The sequence below is a fragment of the Hypanus sabinus genome (assembly GCF_030144855.1).
Source record: "Hypanus sabinus isolate sHypSab1 chromosome 5 unlocalized genomic scaffold, sHypSab1.hap1 SUPER_5_unloc_1, whole genome shotgun sequence".
NCBI lineage: Eukaryota > Metazoa > Chordata > Chondrichthyes > Myliobatiformes > Dasyatidae > Hypanus > Hypanus sabinus.
In genome coordinates this window covers 697,912-720,956 of record NW_026778917.1, presented here as the reverse complement: position 1 = coordinate 720,956, position 23,045 = coordinate 697,912, and the positions used below count along the sequence as shown (strand labels likewise).

The window sequence follows — 23,045 nt, the reverse complement described above, 5'->3', positions numbered from 1 at the left end:
CCCCCAACCTTCTCTTACCCCTCTCCATGTGACCATAAGAGATAGGAGTATTCAGCCCATCAAGTCTTTTCTGCCATTTTGTCATGGTTGATTTATTATCTCTCTCAGCCCCATTCTCCTGTCTTCTCCCCATAATCTTTGACTCCTTGACTAATCAGGAATGTATCAACCTCAGCTTTAAATACAGTCAATAACTTGGCCTCCACAGTTGTCTGTGACGATGAATTCCACAGATTCACTACCCTCTGGTTGAAGAAATTCCTGCACTTCTCTGTTCTAAATGGACATCCCTCTAGACTGAGGCTGTGCCCTCTGGTCCTGAATTTCCCCACTGCAGGAAACATCGTCTTCACATCCACTCTATCTCGACCTGTGAATATTCAATGGGTTTCATTGATATTCCCCCTCATTTTTTTAACCTCCAGTGAATACAGGCGCTTTCAAAACCTCCTCGTACGTTAATCCTTTCATTCTTACGCTCTCCAATGCCAGCTCATCTTTCTCAAAGGGGAGAGGATGGGACTCACCATTAAGACGCCCAGCATCATGTCATAGTTGTTAATGAGGAAGATCAGCTGCTCCTTCCGAGAAGCGAACTCCGCGGCCATCCGCAGCACAAAGTTCTCTACCTCCACCTGAGTGGCCAAAGGCAAGCTGCGTCATTAGGGTCCGAATCATACCACCAGCACTTGTCATGAACTTTGTTCTTTAGCAGCAGCGGTACAATAACAAAATAGTACATCATAAAAGAAAAAATATATAAAAAGTCAATTAATATGTAGTGCAAAAAGAACACAGGGGTAGTGTTGATGGGTTCACTGTCCATTCAGAAATCCGATGGTGAAGGGGAAGAAGCTGTCCTGAAATGTTGAGTGTGTGTCTTCAAGCTCCTGTTCCTTTTCCTTGATGGTAGCAATGAGAAGAGTAATGGGAGTCTTTACTGATTGTGCCCTTGATGCTGGAGAGGCTAATGCCCACAATGGAGCTGGCTGAGTTTGTCTGCAGCTGTTTCTGGTCCAGTGCAGTGGCCACTTCACACTAGACAGTGACACAACCCGTTAGAATACTCTCCACGGTACATCTGTAGACAATTGTGACAGCATTTGGTAACATACCAAACTTCTTCTCAAACTTCTCAAAGGGGTAGGCCATTTAGAACGGAGTTGAGGAAAAACTTTTTCATCCAGTGTTGTGGATCTGTGGAATGCTCTGCCTCAGAAGGCAGTGGAGGCCAATTCTCTAGATGCTTTCAAGAAAGAGTTAGATAGAGCTCTTAAAGATAGCGGAGTCAAGGGCTATGGGGAGAAGGCAGGAACGGGGTACTGACTGTGGATGATCAGCCATAATCACATTGAATGGCGGTGCTGGCTAGAAGGGCCGAATGGCCTACTCCTGCACCTATTGTCTCTTGGAATTAAGGGCTATGGGGAAAAGGCAGGTAGATGGAGCTTTGGAGCTGAGTTTGCGGACAAATCAGCCATGATCTTATTGAATGGCGGGGCAGGCTCGATGGGCCGGATGGCCTACTCATGCTCCTATTTCTTATTATCTTATGAGTGGATGTGGAGAGAATGGGGTGGGGGGGGGGGGTCTAGGACCAGATGTACAGCCTCAGAATAGAGGGATGTCCATTTGGAACAGAGATGAGGAGGAATTTCTTTAGCCAGAGGGTGGTGAATCTATAGAATTCATTGCCACAGGTGGCTGTGAAGGTCAAGTCATTGGGTATAGTTAAAGTGGAGGTTGACAGGTTCTTGATTAGTCAGGGCATGAAAGGTTATGGTGAGAAGGCAAGAGAATGGTGGAGCAGACTCAATGGGCTGAATGGCCTACTTCTGCTCCTTTGTGGTGTGGTCTTATTCCAACAGAGGCATTATTCTGAAGCTTGATGAGGTTACTATTTAGAGTGCACTGTCTTTGCACTGTAATAAGTAAGTGGTCCGGAAAGCTGTTCACCCAGAGTGTGCGTGCACACACTCACATACACACAAAGCTAGGAGGTAGGTAGGGGTTAGAAGGTCACAAGCCCTGAGGTGGAGATCAAAGGGCCAATGCCCGCAGGTCAGAGAGACCAAGCCAAGCCCGGAGGTGCCCTGCCCTAGCGTCTCAAGATCAGAACCAGAATTTTTGGCATATGTCGTGAAATTTGGTATTTTGCATCAGCAGTACAGTACAGGTCATAATAAAAACTATGAATTATAGCAAATATATATATTAAATTAAATAAGTAATACAAGAAGTGAGCAAAACAAATTAACAGAAATAGTGAGCTACTGTGGTGAGGTTCATTATTTAGTCAGAAATCTACTGACAGGGGAAGAAGCTGTTCCTGAATCTGTGTGTACCTCCTCCCTGACGGTGGCATGTCCTGGGTGATGGAGGTCATTAATGATGGAAGCCGCCTTTTTGAGGCATCACCTTTTGAAAGTGTGCTGGATGCTGGGAAGGCTGGTGTCCATGATGGAGCAGTCTGGGAGGGTGGAAAAGGGGCCTATTCTGCTGAACATTGTCAGTATGCTTTTGTTGGTGCTGGAATATGTTACGACACTTGGCTGCTGCTCCAGCACTCTCGGGTGTTACACTCTAGGATTTGAGCACAGCCTGTTGACTGTGAATGCTGAGCTTTGCATAAACACCGACCTGAAGCTGTGCGAGTAGATTATGCGTCTTCTCGTTGGGGTAAGTTTCATTGATGCTGACGATCGCCGAGGAGAACTCTGCGTACCGCCTGGTGACCTGCAGGGGGAAGTGACCACAGGCACACAGTCAGCAAGGGACAACAGCATTGAATTGAATTGACTTTATTTCTTACACATTTCACATACAAGAGGAGTAAAAATCTTTATGTTTCCATCTAAATGTGCAATGTGCAATCATAGTAATTTACAATGAATGAAACAGTCAATGTAATATCGAGTACACTCAAATCAACGTCAGCTCATCGGTCTGATGGCCTGGTGGAAGAAACTGTCCTGGAGCCTGTTGGTCCTGGCTTTTATGCTGTGGTACCGTTTCCCAAATGGTAGCAGCTGGAATAGATTGTGGTTGGGATGGTTTGGGTCCCCAGTGATCCCACGGGCCCTTTATACACACCTATCCTTGTAAAAGTCCTGAATCATGGGAAGTTTACAACTACAGATGCGCTGAGCGTGTCTGCACCACTCTCTGTAGTTGTGCCCCTGTGGAAAGTTCTTAGGATTTGGGGGCCCACACCAAACTTCCTCAATCGTCTGAGTTGAAAGAGGGGCAGTTGTGCCTTTTTCACCACACAGCCGGTGTGTACAGACCTCGTGAGGTCCTCAGTGATGAGGGTGGCAAGAAACTGTTCACCCTCTCAACCCCAGATCCACTGATGTCAGCTGGGGTTAGCCCGTCTCCATTCCTCCTGTCATCCACAGCCAGCTCCTTTGCTTTTGTAACGTGAGAGAGGTTGTGTTCTTGACACCACTGTGTCAGAGAGATAACTTCTTCCTTGTTGGCCATCTCATTATTGTTTGAGATCAGACCAATCAATGTAGTGTCGTCGGCAAATTTAATTAGCAGATTAGAGCTGTGGGTGGAGATACTGTCATGGGTACATAGGGAGTAAAGGAGGGGACTCAGTACACAGCCCTGAGGGGCTCCTGTATTGAGAGTCAGAGGGTTGGAGGTGAGGGAGCCTGACAGGAAGTCCAGAATCCAGCTGCACAAGGCAGCGTGAAGGCCAAGGTCTCTGAGCTTCCTGTTGAGCCTGGATGGAACTATGGTATTGAATGCTCAACTGTAGTCCAAGACCAGTATTCTCACATAAGCATCCTTCTTCTCCAGATGTGTAAGGACGTTGCGTCAGGTACACAATCAGCGAGGGCCAAGGGAAAGACCACAGGTACACAATCAGTGAGGGACCAAACAGTTATACACCACTGCAAGAACAATACATGCCCTTTGGCCCATCTAGCCTGTGCCAAATTAGTCTAGTTCCATCAACTCACGACAGGACCATAGCCTTCCATACCCCTCTCATCCATGTAGTTATCCAAAATTCTCTTAAATGTTGCAGTCGAACCCACATCCAGTTCATCCACACTCTCACCACCCTCCTTCAGTTCTCCTCAGTTCTCCTTCAGGTTCCACTCATCTCCAGTTATAGTCCCACCCAACCTCGGTGGAAAAAGCCGAATTGCATTTAACCTATCTATTCCCCTCATTATTCTGTATACCTCCATGAAATCTTTCCTCATTCTCCTGCGCTCCAGGGCGTAAAGTCCTAACCTATTCAACCTTTCCCTATAACTCAGGACCTCAAGTTCTGGCCACAGCCTTAGAAATTTCTCCGTACTCTTTGAATCTTATTGACCCTCTTCTGTGCTACCATGTTTAAAGAATTATGAACGTCTGAAATGCTTGGAACAGGAACAGACTCTTCAGCCCACGGTGTTGTGCCGAATCAGTTAAATTAGTAATCTAATTGTGAATTAATCTCTTTTGCCTACACAATGTCCATATCCTCCCACTTTCCTCACATTCATGTGCCTATCGAAACATCTTGTAAGCAGCACATTCCAGGCACCCACTGCTCTCTGTATAAAAGATAAATTTGCCCTTCACATCTCCTTTGAAACTAACCCCTCTCACCTTAAATACATGCCGTTTGGTATTAGACATTTCTTTCGTGGGAAAAAGATACTGTCTTACTCTCTGACGCCTAACTCTGCCACGGACTGTCCCAAACCCAGCTGTGAAAGGAGGAGGATTTATGCATGTTGGGAACCCATCCTGTAGAAACATAAGTTACAGGAATGACAGCAGAGGCTCCAAAGGTCTCAGTCGCAGGTCAGAAAGGATCTTTGATTGGAGGATGTATGGCTGAGCAACACCAGGACAGAGGACTCTGGCAAGCTGCTCTTGGCGGCCTATGCTTCAGTAAGGTGATGGGCTTATACCTCTCAGGCTGTGTCTGGAACATGAGAGTCGTGTTAGCCTGTCCAACACTCTAACATAACCAGCAACCCCATCTCCCAACCCTCAGAGGCCCAGGAGCTCCTCACATAGTGTGGGCGGGTGTCGAGGGCACCGAGTCTCTGTGGGTCCGTGTTACGAATGCTCTGAATGTTCAGCTCCAGGATGTATTCAAACCTTGGCCAGAGTATTTCCAGTAGGGTATCCCAGTACCTGCAAAGTTCAATATTGTTTAACATCATTCCTGTACACAAGGGTAAAGGAGAATGAAATCATTTTTACTCCAGATCCAATGCAGCACCAAAGATACAATAAAGACAATAATAATAATAATCATAAAATCATAAAGGTTAATACATGTCCAGTACAGTGTCCAGTTCTGGTCACCTCAGTATAGGAAGGATGTGGAAGCATTGGAAAGGGTACAGAGGAGATTTACCAGGATGCTGCCTGGTTTAGAGAGTATGGATTATGATCAGAGATTAAGGGAGCTAGGGCTTTACTCTTTGGAGAGAAGGAGGATGAGAGGAGACATGATAGATGTGTACAAGATATTAAGAGGAATAGACAGAGGGAACAGCCAGCGCCTCTTCCCCAGGGCACCACTGCTCAGTACAAGAGGACATGGCTTTAAGGTAAGGGGAGGGAAGTTCAAGGGGGATATTAGAGGAATGTTTTTTACTCAGAGTGGTTGGTGCATGGAATGCACTGCCTGAGTCTGTGGTGGAGGCAGATACACTAGTGAAGTTTAAGAGACTACTAGACAGGTGTATGGAGGAATTTAAGGTGGGGGGTTATATGGGAGGTAGGGTTTGAGGGTCGGCACAGCATTGTGGACCGAAGGGCCTGTAATGTGCTGTACTATTCGACGTTCTATAAGATAACTTCTATACATACATATGTCCCTGGGCTGTGCATAAGGTGACTGATGGGAAATAATAAAGTAGTGGTGGAGTTCGTGGTGGGGGTGTTGATCGGCCCTACTGGTTGGGGAAAGTAACTGTTTTTGAGTCTGGTGGTCCTGGTGTAGCCTCCTCCCTGACGAGAGTGGGAACAACAGTCCATGAGCAGGTTGAGTGGGATCCTTTGTGACCTCCCTCTCTCTCTCTCTCTCTCTCTCACACACACACACACACACTCCTTACTCCCCCCCACCCTTACTCACTGGCTGAGTGTCTGAAATTGTTTTCTCATCAAAATAAACTTCTTAAATAATAAAAATAAATATTTACAATAATGAACTTATGCTTTCCATTCTTACACATAGTCAATGATTTCACGACGATTGGCAAATAAGTGGAAGGGAGTGCAGAGATTTACCAGGATGCTGTCTGGATCGGTGACCATGTCCTATGAGGATAGGTTGAGCAAGCTGGGGCTTTTCTCTTTGAAGCAAAGGAGGATAATAGGTGGCTTGATAGAGGTGTACAAGATGATGAGGCGCAGATCAAGAGGACAGGCAAAGACTCTTTCCCAGGGCAGAAAGGGGGTATTATTTCATGACACATACCGGTGATAATAAGCCTGATTCTGAGGTAATTGTAAGATGATTGGAGGGAAGTACATGGTGGGGGGGGGGGGGTGGAGGAGGTATTTTTTTTATATACACAGAGTGAAGGGTGTGTGGAACGTTGTGTCAGGGGTGATGGTAAAAGCAACTGCATTAAGGATATTAAAGATAGGCACATGGAGGGCTTTCTAACATGGGAAGGGTTATATTGATCTTGGAGTAGGGTAAAAGGTTGGCACACCTCATGGGCTGAAAGGCCTGTACTGCACTGTACAATTCGATGTTATGGTCTAGTCAGGGCTTTGTGTGGGGCAGACTGAGGAAGTGTAGTAGTGTATCAGACCTGGTTAAACCACACATGGAGGGTTCAGTTCAGACTATCTGTAGGTCAGTAGGATCAGATAAACTTGTCCCCTGGTCAGCACAGACCCCTGGAAGTTTTAGACCATAGGACCATAAGATATAGGAGCAAAAATAGGCAAGTCTGCTCCACCATTCAATCATGGCTGATCCAATTCTTCCAGTCATCCCCACTCCCCTGCCCTCCCCATACCCCAATCGAGAGCCTATCTATCTCTGCCTTAAATGCACCCAATGACTTGGCCTCCACAGCCGCTCGTGGCAACAAATTCCACAGATTTACCACCTTCTGACTAAAGTAATTTCTCTGCATCACAGTTCTAAATGAACGTCCTTTAATCCTGAAGTCACGCCCTCTTGTCCTAGACTCCCCTACCATGGGAAATAACTGCCATATCTAAATGTGCAGGCCTTTTAACATTCAGAATGTTTCTATGAGATCCCCCTCATTCTCCTGAACTCCAGGGAATACAGCCCAAGAGCTGCCAGATGTTCCCCTTTCATCCCTGGAATCATTCTTGTGAATCTTCTCTGAACCCTCTCCAATGTCTTATATTCTTTCTAAAATAAGGAGCCCAAAACTGCACACAATACTCCAAGAGTGGTCTCTCAAGTATCTTACCAATATCACATCCCTGCTCTTATATTCTATACCTCTAGAAATGAATGCCAACATTACATTCACCTTCTTCTCAACTGACTCAACCTGGAGGTTAACCTTCAGGGTATCCTGCACAAAGACTCCCGTCCCTTTGCATCTTAGCATTTTGAATTCTCTCCCCATCTAAATAATAGTCTGCTCGTTGATTTCTTCCACCAAAGTGCATGACCATATACTTTCCAACATTGTATTTCATTTGCCACTTCTTTGTCTATTCCCCTAAACTATCTAAGTCTCTCTGCAGGCTCTCTGTTTCCTCAACACTACCCACTCCTCCATCTATCTTTGTATTATCGGGAAATTTAGCCACAAATCCATTAATACTGTAGTCCAAATCATTGACATACATCGTAAAAAGCAGCAGTTCCAACATCGACCACTGTGGAACTCCACTGGTAACCAGCAGCCAGCCAGAATAGGATCCCTTTATTCCCACTCTCTGTTTTCTGCCGACCAGCCAATGCCCCTCCCACACTAGTAACTTCCTTGTAATTCCATGGGGTCTTATCTTGCTAAGCAGCCTCATGTGCGGCACCTTGTCGAAGGCCTTCTGAAAATCCAAGTACATCACATCTACTACATCTCCTTTGTCTACCCTGCTTGTAATTTCCTCAAAAAATTGCAGTAGGTTTGTCAGGCAGGATTTTCCTTTCAGGAAACCATGCTGGCTTTGGCCTATCTTGTCATGTGCCTCCAGGTACTCTGTAATCTCATCGCTAACAATCGTTTCCAACAACTTCCTAACCACTGATGTCAGGCTGACAGGATAGTTTCCTTCCTGCTGCCTCCCAACCTTCTTAAATAGCAGAGTTACATTTGCAGTTTTCCAGTCATCCAGTACAATGCCAGGATCTAAAGATTCTTGAAAGATCATCGTTAACGCCTCTGCAATCTCTCCAGCTACTTCCTTCAGAACCCAAGGGTGCATTCCATCAGACCATTAAGTTTCCTGAGCACCTTTTCAGTCATAATTGTCACTGCACAAACTTCACTTCCCTGACGCTCTTGAATGGCCGGTATACTGCAGGCGTCTTCCACTGCGAATACTGATGCAAAATACGCATTCAGTTCCTCTGCCATAACTGTGTCTCTCATTACAATATCTCCAGCATCATTTTCTATTGATCCTATATCTACCCTCAACTCTCTTTTACCCTTTATATACTTAAAAAAGCTTTTAGTATCGTCTTTGATATTAGCTGCCAGCTTCCTTTCATAATTGATCTTTTCCTTCCTAATGACCTTCTTAGTTTCCTTCTGCAAGTTTTTAAAAACTTCCCAATCCTCTATCTTCCCACTAGCTCTGGCTTCCTTGTATGCCCTCTCCTTTGCTTTTACTTTGGCTCTGACTTCACCTGTCAGTCACGGTAGTGTCCTTCTTCCATTTGAAAATTTCTTCTTATTTGGAATATATCTGTCTTGCATTTCCCTCATTTTTTGCAGGAATTCCAGCCATCCTGCAAATGTCCCTTTCCAGTCAACTTTGGCCAGTTCCCCTCTCCTGCCACTGTAATTTCCTTTATTCCACTGAAATACCGACACATTGGATTTTATAATTACTCTCTCAAATTTCAATGTGAACTTGATCATGTTGTGATCACTGAACCCTAAATTCCTCAACCTTAAGCTCTCTTATCACCTCTGGATCATTGCACAACACCCAATCCAGCAAAGCTGATCCCCAAGTGGGCTCAACAACAAGCTGTTCTAAAAAGCCATCCCTTAAGACATTCTACAAATTCTCTCTCTTGAGGTCCAGTACTGACCAGGTTTTCCCAATCCACTTTCATGTTAAAATCCCCAACGATTATCATGACATTGCCTGTCTAACACGCCTTTTCTATCTCCTGCTGTAATTTATAATCCACATCCCGGCTGCTGTTTGGAGGCCTGTATACAACTGCCATTAGGGTCCTTTTACCCTTGGCATTCCTTAACTCAATCCATAGAGACTCTAAACCTTCCAATTCTATGTAACTCCTTTCTAATGATTTAATATTATTTCTTATACACAGAGACATACCACCCCCTCTGCCTACTAACCTATCTTTCCGATATACCATATATTCTTAGACGTTCAGCTCCCAATGGCAGCCATCCTTTAGCTAAGTTTCAGAGATGCCCACAACGTCATATTTTCCCATCTGCACCTGAATTTCAAGATCGTCTATTTTATTCCTTATGCTGTGTGCATTCAAATATAACATTTTCAGTCCAGTATTTGTTGCTTAGTGTTTTAACTGCACCATGCCTCTATTGTCCTGTAAATCATGCTACTGGCTGTGATTAAGCCTCTCTTGCCTGTCCTTTCTATCATCTCTGTTGCACGCTATCTTCGATTTTGAGCTTAGAAAAATAGAGGGCTATGGGTAAGGACAGTTTTTATGCTTACAAGTAGATGATGGGTATAACATGAATGTAAGGAAGGACAAGCCAATGACTGGGTACAAACACAGACAGAGCAAAGAGTTAAATTGTACCACAGAGGAAGTATGCAGGACTGAAGGTGCTGTACTTAAATGCGCATAGCATTCAAATAAGGCGGGCAAACTCATGGCACAATTAGAGATTGGTTGGTATGACACTGTGGACATCACTGAGTCATGGCTGAAAGAAGGCCATAGTTGGGAGCTTAAAATCAAAGGATATGGTTTGTATTGAAAGGACAGGCAGGAAGGCATAGGCAATGGTGTGGCTCTGTTGGTAAGAGATAGAATTACACCTTTAGAAAAGGTGACATTGGGTCAGAGAATTTAATTTTTGTGGGTGTAGTTAAGAAATTGCAAGGGTAAAAAAAACTATTATGGGCATCATATATAGGCCTCTAAGTGATAGCCAGGATGTGGGGTTGAGATTGCAAAGGGAACTGGAAAAGGCATGTAATAAGGGTAATGTCACAATTATAATAGGGGACATGGGGATTGGGAAAATCAGGTTGACGGTGGATTGTAAGAGAGGGAATGTGTTGAATGCCTACAAGATGGCTTTTTAGAGCAGCTTGTGCTTGAGCCTACTCTGGGAAAGGCTGTCTTAGATTGGGTGTTGTGTAATAACCCAGATCTTATTCGGGAGTTCAACGTAAAGGAACCCTTAGGAGGCAGTGATCGTAACATGACCGAATTCACACTGCAGTGTGAGAGGGAGAAGCACAAGTCAGATGTATCACAACGGAACAAAGGGAGAGTGAGGGGATTAGAGGCATGAGAGGGGAGTTTCCCCAGTTGGACTGGAGGAAGACACTGGTGGGGATGACAGCAGAGCAGAGGCGGCTGAACTTTTTGGAATAGTTCACAAGGTGCACGACAGATAATGTCCCACAGAAGAAGCAGTTCTCAAGTGGCATGGGTAGGCAACTGTGGCTGGCAAGGAAAGTTAAGGACTGCATGAAAGCCAAGGAAAGAGCATTTAAGGTAGCAAAAGTGAGTGAAAAGCTGGATGATTGGGAAGCTTTCAAAATCCAACAAAAGGCAACTAAAAAAGCTTTAAGAAGGGAGAAGATGAAATATGGGGGTGAACTAGGCAGTAATATTAAGCAGGATACAACTTTTTTTTAGTTATATAAAGAGTAAAGAGTGTAGGCCTCCGTTAGTCTCGACTGACCATGGATTTGCACCTTGGAAAGTTTCCAGGGCGCAAGCCTGGGCAAGGTTTTTTTATGGAAGACTGGCAGTTGCCCAAACTTCAAGTCTCCCCTCTCCACGCCACCAATATTATCCAAGGGAAGGGCATTAGGACTCATACAGCTTGGTACCGGTGTCGTCGCAGAGCAATGTGTGGTTAAGTGCCTTGCTCAAGGACACACATGCAGCCTCAGCCAAGGCTCGAACTAGTGACCTTCAGATAACTAGACGAACACCGTAACCACTTGGCCACGTGCCAACACTAAAAGGGAGGTGAGAGTTGATATTGGACCACTGGAAAATGATGCTGGTGAGGTAGTAATGGGGGACAAAGAAATGGCAGATGAACTTAATGGGTACTTTGCATCTGTCTTCACTGTGATAGACACTAGCAGTGTGCCAGAGGTCCACGACTGTCAGGGAGCAGGAGTGAGTGCCATTGCTATTACAAAAGAAAAGGTACTAGGCAAACTCAAAAGTCTTGTGGGTAAGTCCCCAGGGCCAGATGGACTACATCCTAGAATTCCGAGAGAGTTTGCATTGGTCAACTATGACCTTCTGTCAGCTACAACTCAGTGATACCACAACATCATACCAACCAATCTCTAATTGCACCACATGTTCATTCATCTTATTCTGAATGCTACCTTCAGTTCTGAATTCTTTTATCCTTTTGAATTTTGCCTCTGTGGTACAATTTAACTCTGCTCTGTTGTCATTTGTACCCAATCACTGGCCGATTGGTAAGAAGCTGTTCCTAAGACATTGCATTCAGCCTCCTATACCTCCTTCATGATGGGAGCAATGAGAAGAAGGCATCTCCCAGATTATGAGGGTCTTCATGGTGGATGCCACCATCTCAAGCCATTACCTTTCATGACATAAATCAGTAAAAATAACACTGATTTTGCATTCTGGAGCAGGGTGGGATATTGAGACAGGATCTGAGATTTGAGGAATGGGTAACAGTGTGATTTTACCCCGGGAGGGGGAGAAGATTGGAGAATACGGAACGGGTAACTGTGATTTTACCACAGAGGGAGAGTGGATCGGAGATTTGGGGAATGGGTAACAGAGTGATTTAACCCCAGAGGGGGAGTGGATCGGAGATTTGGGGAATGGGTAACAGAGTGATTTTACACCAGGGGGGGAGTGGATCGGAGATTTGGGGAACGGGTAACTGTGATTTTACCCAAGAGGGAGAGTGGATCGGAGATTTGGGGAATGGGTAACAGAGTGATTTAACCCCAGAGGGGGAGTGGATCGGAGATTTGGGGAATGGGTAACAGAGTGATTTTACACTGGGGGGCAGACTGGAGATTTGGGGAATGGGTAACAGAGTGATTTTACACCGGGGGGGGAGTGGATCGGAGATTTGGGGAACGGGTAACTGTGATTTTACCCAAGAGGGAGAGTGGATTGGAGATTTGGGGAATGGGTAACAGAGTGATTTTACCCCAGGGGGGGAGTGGATCGGAGATTTGGGGAATGGGTAACAGAGTGATTTTACACCAGGGAAGAGTGGATCAGAGATTTGGGGAATGGGTAACAGAGTGATTTTACCAGAGGGAGAGTGGATCGGAGATTTGGGGAATGGGTTACAGTGTGATTTTACCCCAGAGGGGGAGTGGATCGGAGATTTGGGGAACATTTCACAGTCCATTTTTCTATCTCCAAGGATACTGACTGACTTGCCAGCTGTTTCAGTGTCATATAGTTTCACTAACACTTAAACCGTTAATTACTTATCGACAGCAGGGACGTTTCGCTTTGCCATGATGGTCTTGAAGCGGAGGATGATGTGGATGCACAGGAAGATAGCAATACTGTCAAAGCTATCAGCAACATAGGTATCCATGTGTTTCTGAAAGAAAGAGAAATTATAAACAGTAACTGAGCCACCAACACGAAGTAATAGGTAAAGTCTCCCAGCGCTCATTGTCATCTTGATCAAACCTCCCACATTTATTTATTTATTTAGAGATGCCCCTCTGGCCTCTTAAGCTCAACAAGTTACCAACTGGACCCTAACCTATAAATTTATCTACTGTTACGTTTTTGGACTGTGGGAGGAAACCACAGCACTCGGAGGAAACCCATGCGCACAAAGAAAACATACAAACTTGCTGGAACTGAATTCCAAACTCAGGCGCCCTGAGTGGCAGTAACATGAGACTAACCACTATGCTACCGTGGCACCCAACTGCCCCAGAATGGCTGGTGATGTTGTATCGGATTCAGCCACACCACTGTACACACTGAGACTGCGTACAAAGAAAAGCAATATTAATGGGTCTTAGGGAAAGGGCCTCAGTTATAAGGAAAGATTGAATGGGTTAGAATTTCATTCCCCAGAACATAGAAGATTGAGGGGAGATTTGATAGAAGTATACACAATTATGAGGAGTATAGATAGGGTAGATGCAAGCAGCTTTTGCCACAGAGGTTGGGTGAGAATACAACTAGAGGTCATGCATTAAGGGTAGAAGGTGAAATGTTTAAGGGGAACATGAGGGGAAACTTCTTCACTCAGAGGGTGGAGAGAGTATAGAATGAGCTACCTGCCAAATGGTGGATGAAACTTTGACTACATTGTTCAAGAGAAGTTTGAATAGGTACGTGGATGGTAGGGCTATGGTCTGGATGCAGGTCAATGGAAGTAGGCAGTTTAAATGGTTTGACATGGACTAAATGGGCCAAAAGGCCTGTTTCTGAGCTGTAGTTTTCTATGGCTTGTTCATTAACCAGCAGTGCACAATACCGCTTACCACAGCTGTGTTGCCCTAACAGCTCAGCCCCTGGTTTCTGGGACGTTACCTCGGTTGGCACTGAAGTTGAAGTCGTACATTGGATTAGACATTGGCTTTATGTGAGGAGCCAGAGCAGATGATTGCTTCTCAGACTGGAGGCCTGTGACTAATGGAGTATCAATGTACTGAATGGCAATGCTGTTAACTGGATCAGCAAATTTGTGGATGAAAGTCAGCCCCGGTTTCTGGGACACAAGATCATGTTATCCCAGCTCCCCAAGGTGAAAATACTGTTCTGGTTTTTTCAGCAATAGTTTGGAGAAAAAGCATGAACAGTGGGTCCAGGGAGGACTCAGGTCCAAGACTGTTTTGTGCACTGTGTTAATCAAACAGGCCCAGTACATCGACCCTAATCAGGAGAAATGATGTAACAGAGTGTTTACAACCCTGGCCATAAACACAAGAGATTCTGCAGATGCTGGAAATCCAGAGCAACGCATTTAAAAGACTGGAGGAAGCATCAAATTACCAAGAACATGGTGAGAGTCTTCCCCATGACGGCATTGAAGAGGTCCTGAGCAGAGTTTCCAGTCACCATGAAGAAATCGCAGAGGAATAGGTATTCCCGGCAGCTGTTATCGAGGAGAGCATAATGCTGACTGCGGAACAGACTCTCAAAGGGATACTGAGGGGTGAACAGATTGGTGTCACATGGTAAGCATATCAAATGGTTAAAAGCAAATTATTTTACCAGTCACCAAATTATCTTAAAAGGCTTCCAGATTCAGATTTATTTATCAAATATACATCGAAACAAACAGTGAAATACAAGCAACAGATTTCAAATCTGAATAGGAATGAGAACAGTCAGCAGTCCTGACGGGGGTGGCAGTGAGTCTCGGGGTCAGAGGACTGTGGAGGTATAGTCCTGGAGTTCAAAGCCCCATGATCAGGAAAACAGTCATGAAGCAATAAGTTTTGATTGGACAAAAGCCATCAGAATCTAGAGACCCAGTCGCTGAGTCAGCGTGTCAGGAAGTTAGAACCCAATCTCTACACTTCTGGGAGTCCAGCCCAGGGAATGGAGTTTGGAAGGGTGACGTCTATGTGTCTGAGAGACCAAGCCAGGGAATAGAGGTTGGAGGGGTGATGTCTACATCTCTGTGAGTCCAGGCCACGGAATAGTGTTGAAGACCTGATGTATACGTGTCTGAAACTCCAGGCCAGGAACTGGAGGTTGGAGACATGATGTCAGATCTATCAGTAGAAAGAATCAGGCCCAACACAGACCTGTGGAACGTCACTATTCACCAGCAGCCAGCCAGAAAAGGCTTCCTTCCTTCCATTGTCACTCCACTCTTCAAGAAGAGAGAGAGACAATAGAAAGGAAACCATTGGCCAGTTATCTGACCTCAGTGGTTGGGAAGATGTTGGAGTCCATTTTAAGGACGAGGTCTCAAGGTACTTGGAGGCACGTGATAAAACAGGCCACAGCCAACATGGTTTCCTCAAGGGAAAACCTTGCCTGACAAATCTGTTAGATTTCTATGAAGAAATAACAAACAGGATAGACAAAGGAAAATCAGTTGATGTTGTGCACTTGGATTTTCAGAAGGCCTTTGACAAGGTGGCACACATGAGGCTACTTAACAAGCTACGAGTCCATGGAATTACAGGAAAGATTCTAGCATGGATACAGTAGTGGCTGATTGGCAGGAGGCAAAGAGTAGCATTGAGGGAAACACGAGGAAATCTGCAGATGCTGGAAATGTGTGTTGCTAGTATTGAAGGAAGCCTTTTCTTGCTGGCTGCTGGTGAATAATGGTGTTCCACAGAGGTCTGTGTTGGGACCGATTCATTTTACATTATATGTCAATGATTTGAATGATGGAATTGATGGCTTTATTGAAAAGTTTGCATATGATATGAAGATAGACGGAGGGACAGCTGGTTTTGAGGAAGTAGAGAGGCTACAGAAGGACTTAGACAAATTAGGAGAATAGGCGAAGAAATGGCAGATGGAATACAGTGTTGGGGAGTGTATAGTCATGCACTTTGGCAGAAGAAATGAAAAGCTGGCTGTTTTCTAAATGGAGAGAAAATACAAAAAACTGAAGTGCAAAGTGACCTGGGAGTCCTTGTGCAGGATTCCCTAAAGGATAATTTGCAGATTGAGTCTGTGGTGAGGAAGACAAATGCAATGTCAGCGTTCATTTCAAGGGGACTAAAATATAAAAACAAGGATGTGATGTTGAGACCGATAAAGCACTGGTGAGGCCTCCCATGGAGCACTGTGAGCAGGATTGGGCCCTTTATCTTATGCTGAAATTGGAGAGGGTTCAAAAGAGGTTTACAAAAATGATTCCTGGATTAGATGGTTTGTCATATGAATAGTGTTTGACAGCTCTGGGCCTGTATTCACTAGAATTCACAAGAATGAGGGGTGACTCAATTGAAACCTATCGAATGGTGAAAGGCCTTAATAGAGTGGAGGTGGAGAGGATGTTCTTATGGTGAGAGAGTCTAAAACCAGAGGACACAGCCTTAGGATAGAGGGGAGTCCTTTTAGCACAGAGATAAGGAGAAATTTCTTCAGCCAGAGAGTAGTGAAACTGTGGAATTCTTTGCCACAGGCAGCTGTGGAGGCCGAGTCTTTATGTATATTTAAGGCAGAGGTTGATAGATTCTTTATTGGTCAGGGCATGAAGGCATATGGAGAAAGGGCAGGAGACTGGGGCTGAGAGAAAAATTGGATCCGCCACAATGAAATGGCAAGCTGATGCAATGAGCCAAATGACCTAATTCTGCTCCTATATCATACGACCTTATGTTCTAAGTCCAGGCCAGGAACTGGAGGCTGGCTACATGTCTGGGAGCCCAGGCCAGGAACTGGATGTTGGAGGCCTGATGTCTACGTCTGGGAGTCTAGCTCAGGGAATGGAGGTTGAAATGGTGAAGTCTACATGTCTGAGAGTCCAGGACAGGGAAAGGAGGTTGGAGGGGTGATGTCTACGTGTCTGAGAGTCCGGGACAGGGAATGGAGGTTGGAGGGGTGATGTCTTCGTGTCTGAGAGTCCAGGACAGGGAATGGAGGTTGGAGGGGTGATGTCTGAGTGTCTGAGAGTCCGGGACAGGGAATGGAGGTTGGAGGGGTGATGTCTTCGTGTCTGAGAGTCCAGGACAGGGAATGGAGGTTGGAGGGGTGATGTCTGAGTGTCTGAGAGTCCGGGACAGGGAATGGAGGTTGGAGAGGTGATGTCTTCGTGTCTGAGAGTCCAGGACAGGGAATGGAGGTTGGAGGGGTGATGTCTGAGTGTCTGAGAGTCCGGGACAGGGAATGGAGGTTGGAGAGGTGATGTCTGAGTGTCTGAGAGTCCGGGACAGGGAATGGAGGTTGGAGAGGTGATGTCTGAGTGTCTGAGAGTCCGGGACAGGGAATGGAGGTTGGAGGGGTGATGTCTTCATGTCTGAGAGTCCAGGCCGGGGAATGGAGGTTGGAGGGGTGATGTCTACGTGTCTGAGAGTCCAGGACAGGGAATGGAGGTTGGAGGGGTGATGTCTACGTGTCTGAGAGTCCGGGACAGGGAATGGAGGTTGGAGGGGTGATGTCTACGTGTCTGAGAGTCCGGGACAGGGAATGGAGGTTGGAGGGGTGATGTCTACGTGTCTGAGAGTCCAGGACAGGGAATGGAGGTTGGAGGGGTGATGTCTTTTTGTCTGAGAGTCCAGGACAGGGAATGGAGGTTGGAGGGGTGATGTCTAAGTGTCTGAGAGTCCAGGACAGGGAATGGAGGTTGGAGGGGTGATGTCTGAGTGTCTGAGAGTCCGGGACAGGGAATGGAGCCTGGAGGGGTGATGCCTGAGTGTCTGAGAGTCCGGGACAGGGAATGGAGGTTGGAGGGGTGATGTCTAAGTGTCTGAGAGTCTAGGACAGGGAATGGAGGTTGGAGGGGTGATGTCTAAGTGTCTGAGAGTCCAGGACAGGGAATGGAGGTTGGAGGGGTGATGTCTGAGTGTCTGAGAGTCCGGGACAGGGAATGGAGCCTGGAGGGGTGATGCCTGAGTGTCTGAGAGTCCGGGACAGGGAATGGAGGTTGGAGGGGTGATGTCTGAGTGTCTGAGAGTCCGGGACAGGGAATGGAGCCTGGAGGGGTGATGCCTGAGTGTCTGAGAGTCCGGGACAGGGAATGGAGGTTGGAGGGGTGATGTCTGAGTGTCTGAGAGTCCGGGACAGGGAATGGAGGTTGGAGGGGTGATGTCTACGTGTCTGAGAGTCCGGGACAGGGAATGGAGGTTGGAGGGGTGATGTCTACGTGTCTGAGAGTCCGGGACAGGGAATGGAGGTTGGAGGGGTGATGTCTACGTGTCTGAGAGTCCGGGGACAGGGAATGGAGGTTGAAGCAGTGATGTCTACGTGTCTGAGAGTCCAGGCCGGGGAATGGAGGTTGGAGGAGTGATGTCTGAGTGTCTGAGAGTCCGGGACAGGGAATGGAGGTTGGAGGGGTGACGTCTTCGTGTCTGAGAGTCCAGGACAGGGAATGGAGGTTGGAGGGGTGATGTCTACATGTCTGAGAGTCCAGGACAGGGAATGGAGGTTGGAGGGGTGATGTCTACGTGTCTGAGAGTCCAGGACAGGGAATGGAGGTTGGAGGGGTGATGTCTGAGTGTCTGAGAGTCCAGGCCGGGGAATGGAGGTTGGAGGGGTGATGTCTGAGTGTCTGAGAGTCCGGGACAGGGAATGGAGGTTGGAGGGGTGATGTCTGAGTGTCTGAGAGTCCAGGCCGGGGAATGGAGGTTGGAGGGGTGATGTCTACGTGTCTGAGAGTACAGGCCGGGGAATGGAGGTTGGAGGGGAGATGTCTGAGTGTCTGAGAGTCCAGGCCAGGGAATGGAGGTTGGAGGGGTGATGTCTACGTGTCTGAGAGTCCGGGACAGGGAATGGAGGTTGGAGGGGTGATGTCTACGTGTCTGAGAGTCCAGGACAGGGAATGGAGGTTGGAGGGGTGATGTCTGAGTGTCTGAGAGTCCGGGACAGGGAATGGAGGTTAGAGGGGTGACGTCTTCGTGTCTGAGAGTCCAGGACAGGGAATGGAGGTTGGAGGGGTGATGTCTGAGTGTCTGAGAGTCCGGGACAGGGAATGGAGGTTGGAGGTGTGATGTCTGAGTGTCTGAGAGTCCGGGACAAGGAATGGAGGTTGGAGGGGTGATGTCTGAGTGTCTGAGAGTCCAGGCCGGGGAATGGAGGTTGGAGGGGTGATGTCTACGTGTCTGAGAGTCCAGGCCGGGGAATGGAGGTTGGAGGGGTGATGTCTACGTGTCTGAGAGTCCAGGCCGGGGAATGGAGGTTGGAGGGGTGATGTCTGAGTGTCTGAGAGTCCGGGACAGGGAATGGAGGTTGGAGGGGTGATGTCTACGTGTCTGAGAGTCCGGGACAGGGAATGGAGGTTGGAGGGGTGATGTCTGAGTGTCTGAGAGTCCAGGACAGGGAATGGAGGTTGGAGGGGTGATGTCTGAGTGTCTGAGAGTCCAGGCCGGGGAATGGAGGTTGGAGGGGTGATGTCTGAGTGTCTGAGAGTCCAGGACAGGGAATGGACGTTGGAGAGGTGATGTCTACGTGTCTGAGAGTCCAGGACAGGGAATGGAGGTTGGAGGGGTGATGTCTACGTGTCTGGGAGTCCAGGACAGGGAATGGAGGTTGGAGGGGTGATGTCTACGTGTCTGAGAGTCCAGGACAGGGAATGGAGGTTGGAGGGGTGATGTCTGAGTGTCTGAGAGTCCGGGACAGGGAATGGAGGTTAGAGGGGTGACGTCTTCGTGTCTGAGAGTCCAGGACAGGGAATGGAGGTTGGAGGGGTGATGTCTACGTGTCTGAGAGTCCAGGACAGGGAATGGAGGTTGGAGGGGTGATGTCTACGTGTCTGAGAGTCCAGGCCGGGGAATGGAGGTTGGAGGGGTGATGTCTGAGTGTCTGAGAGTCCAGGCCAGGGAATGGAGGTTGGAGGGGTGATGACTTCGTGTCTGAGAGTCCAGGACAGGGAATGGAGGTTGGAGGGGTGATGTCTGCGTGTCTGAGAGTCCGGGACAGGGAATGCAGGTTGGAGGGGTGATGTCTGAGTGTCTGAGAGTCCGGGACAGGGAATGGAGGTTGGAGGGGTGATGTCTGAGTGTCTGAGAGTCCAGGACAGGGAATGGAGGTTGGAGGGGTGATGTCTACATGTCTGAGAGCCCAGGACAGGGAATGGAGGTTGGAGGGGTGATGTCTACGTGTCCGAGAGTCCAGGACAGGGAATGGAGGTTGGAGGGGTGATGTCTACATGTCTGAGAGTCCAGGACAGGGAATGGAGGTTGGAGGGGTGATGTCTACGTGTCTGGGAGTCCAGGACAGGGAATGGAGGTTGGAGGGGTGATGTCTACGTGTCTGAGAGTCCAGGACAGGGAATGGAGGTTGAAGGGGTGATGTCTACGTGTCTGAGAGTCCGGGACAGGGAATGGAGGTTGGAGGGGTGATGTCTGAGAGTCTGAGTCCGGGACAGGGAATGGAGGTTGGAGGGGTGATGTCTGCGTGTCTGAGAGTCCGGGACAGGGAATGGAGGTTGGAGGGGTGATGTCTGAGTGTCTGAGAGTCCGGGACAGGGAATGGAGGTTGGAGGGGTGACGTCTTCGTGTCTGAGAGTCCGGGACAGGGAATGGAGGTTGGAGGGGTGATGTCTACGTGTCTGAGAGTCCAGGACAGGGAATGGAGGTTGGAGGGGTGATGTCTACATGTCTGAGAGTCCAGGACAGGGAATGGAGGTTGGAGGGGTGATGTCTACGTGTCTGAGAGTCCAGGACAGGGAATGGAGGTTGGAGGGGTGATGTCTACATGTCTGAGAGTCCAGGACAGGGAATGGAGGTTGGAGGGGTGATGTCTACATGTCTGAGAGTCCAGGACAGGGAATGGAGGTTGGAGGGGTGATGTCTGAGTGTCTGAGAGTCCAGGACAGGGAATGGAGGTTGGAGGTGTGATGTCTGAGTGTCTGAGAGTCCGGGACAGGGAATGGAGGTTGGAGGGGTGATGTCTATGTGTCTGAGAGTCCAGGACAGGGAATGGAGGTTGGAGGTGTGATGTCTGAGTGTCTGAGAGTCCAGGCCGGGGAATGGAGGTTGGAGGGGTGATGTCTGAGTGTCTGAGAGTCCGGGACAGGGAATGGAGGTTGGAGGGGTGATGTCTGAGTGTCTGAGAGTCCAGGCCGGGGAATGGAGGTTGGAGGGGTGATGTCTACGTGTCTGAGAGTCCAGGCCGGGGAATGGAGGTTGGAGGGGTGATGTCTACGTGTCTGAGAGTCCAGGCCGGGGAATGGAGGTTGGAGGGGTGATGTCTACGTGTCTGAGAGTCCGGGACAGGGAATGGAGGTTGGAGGGGTGATGTCTACGTGTCTGAGAGTCCGGGACAGGGAATGGAGGTTGGAGGGGTGATGTCTAAGTGTCTGAGAGTCCGGGACAGGGAATGGAGGTTGGAGGGGTGATGTCTGAGTGTCTGAGAGTCCGGGACAGGGAATGGAGGTTGGAGGGGTGATGTCTGTGTGTCTGAGAGTCCAGGACAGGGAATGGAGGTTGGAGGGGTGATGTCTGAGTGTCTGAGAGTCCGGGACAGGGAATGGAGGTTGGAGGGGTGACGTCTTCGTGTCTGAGAGTCCAGGACAGGGAATGGAGGTTGGAGGGGTGATGTCTGAGTGTCTGAGAGTCCAGGCCAGGGAATGGAGGTTGGAGGGGTGATGTCTACGTGTCTGAGAGTCCAGGACAGGGAATGGAGGTTGGAGGGGTGATGTCTACGTGTCTGAGACTCCAGGCCGGGGAATGGAGGTTGGAGGGGTGATGTCTTCATGTCTGAGAGTCCAGGACAGGGAATGGAGGTTGGAGGGGTGATGTCTGAGTGTCTGAGAGTCCAGGCCAGGGAATGGAGGTTGGAGGGGTGATGTCTTCGTGTCTGAGAGTCCAGGACAGGGAATGGAGGTTGGAGAGGTGATGTCTGAGTTTCTGAGAGTCCGGGACAGGGAATGGAGGTTGGAGGGGTGATGTCTACGTGTCTGAGAGTCCAGGCCGGGGAATGGAGGTTGGAGGGGTGATGTCTGCGTGTCTGAGAGTCCGGGACAGGGAATGCAGGTTGGAGGGGTGATGTCTACGTGTCTGAGTCCAGGCCTGGGAATGGAGGTTGGAGGGGTGATGGCTGAGTGACTGAGAGTCCAGGCCTGGGAATGGAGGTTGGAGGGGTGACGTCTTCGTGTCTGAGAGTCCAGGACAGGGAATGGAGGTTGGAGGGGTGATGTCTACGTGTCTGAGAGTCCAGGACAGGGAATGGAGGTTGGAGGGGTGATGTCTACGTGTCTGAGAGTCCAGGACAGGGAATGGAGGTTGGAGGGGTGATGTCTACGTGTCTGAGAGTCCAGGACAGGGAATGGAGGTTGGAGGGGTGATGTCTACATGTCTGAGAGTCCAGGACAGGGAATGGAGGTTGGAGGGGTGATGTCTACGTGTCTGAGAGTCCGGGACAGGGAATGGAGGTTGGAGGGGTGATGTCTACGTGTCTGAGAGTCCGGGACAGGGAATGGAGGTTGGAGGGGTGATGTCTACGTGTCTGAGAGTCCGGGACAGGGAATGGAGGTTGGAGTGGTGATGTCTACGTGTCTGAGAGTCCAGGACAGGGAATGGAGGTTGGAGGGGTGATGTCTACATGTCTGAGAGTCCAGGACAGGGAATGGAGGTTGGAGGGGTGATGTCTACGTGTCTGAGAGTCCGGGACAGGGAATGGAGGTTGGAGGGGTGATGTCTACGTGTCTGAGAGTCCAGGACAGGGAATGGAGGTTGGAGGGGTGATGTCTACGTGTCTGAGAGTCCGGGACAGGGAATGGAGGTTGGAGGGGTGATGCCTGAGTGTCTGAGAGTCCAAGACAGGGAATGGAGGTTGGAGGGGTGATGTCTACGTGTCTGAGAGTCCGGGACAGGGAATGGAGGTTGGAGGGGTGATGTCTACGTGTCTGAGAGTCCGGGACAGGGAAAGGAGGTTGGAGGGGTGATGTCTACATGTCTGAGAGTCCAGGACAGGGAATGGAGGTTGGAGGGGTGATGTCTATGTGTCTGAGAGTCCAGGACAGGGAATGGAGGTTGGAGGGGTGATGTCTACGTGTCTGAGAGTCCGGGACAGGGAATGGAGGTTGGAGGGGTGATGT

The 23,045-nt window shown here is 48.3% G+C and overlaps 1 protein-coding gene across 1 annotated transcript in view; it reads right to left on the bottom strand.

Moving 5' to 3' along the window:
* Positions 1-23,045, bottom strand: part of vps52 (VPS52 subunit of GARP complex) — a 131,155-nt gene that overhangs the window by 24,189 nt on the left and 83,921 nt on the right. The window contains exons 12-16 of the mRNA XM_059957504.1: positions 14,369-14,524; positions 12,835-12,953; positions 5,028-5,151; positions 2,641-2,736; positions 528-635 (exon numbers count right to left, since the gene is read on the bottom strand). Coding sequence (XP_059813487.1) covers positions 528-635; positions 2,641-2,736; positions 5,028-5,151; positions 12,835-12,953; positions 14,369-14,524 — 603 coding nt within the window. The remainder of the gene's footprint in view (positions 1-527; positions 636-2,640; positions 2,737-5,027; positions 5,152-12,834; positions 12,954-14,368; positions 14,525-23,045) is intronic.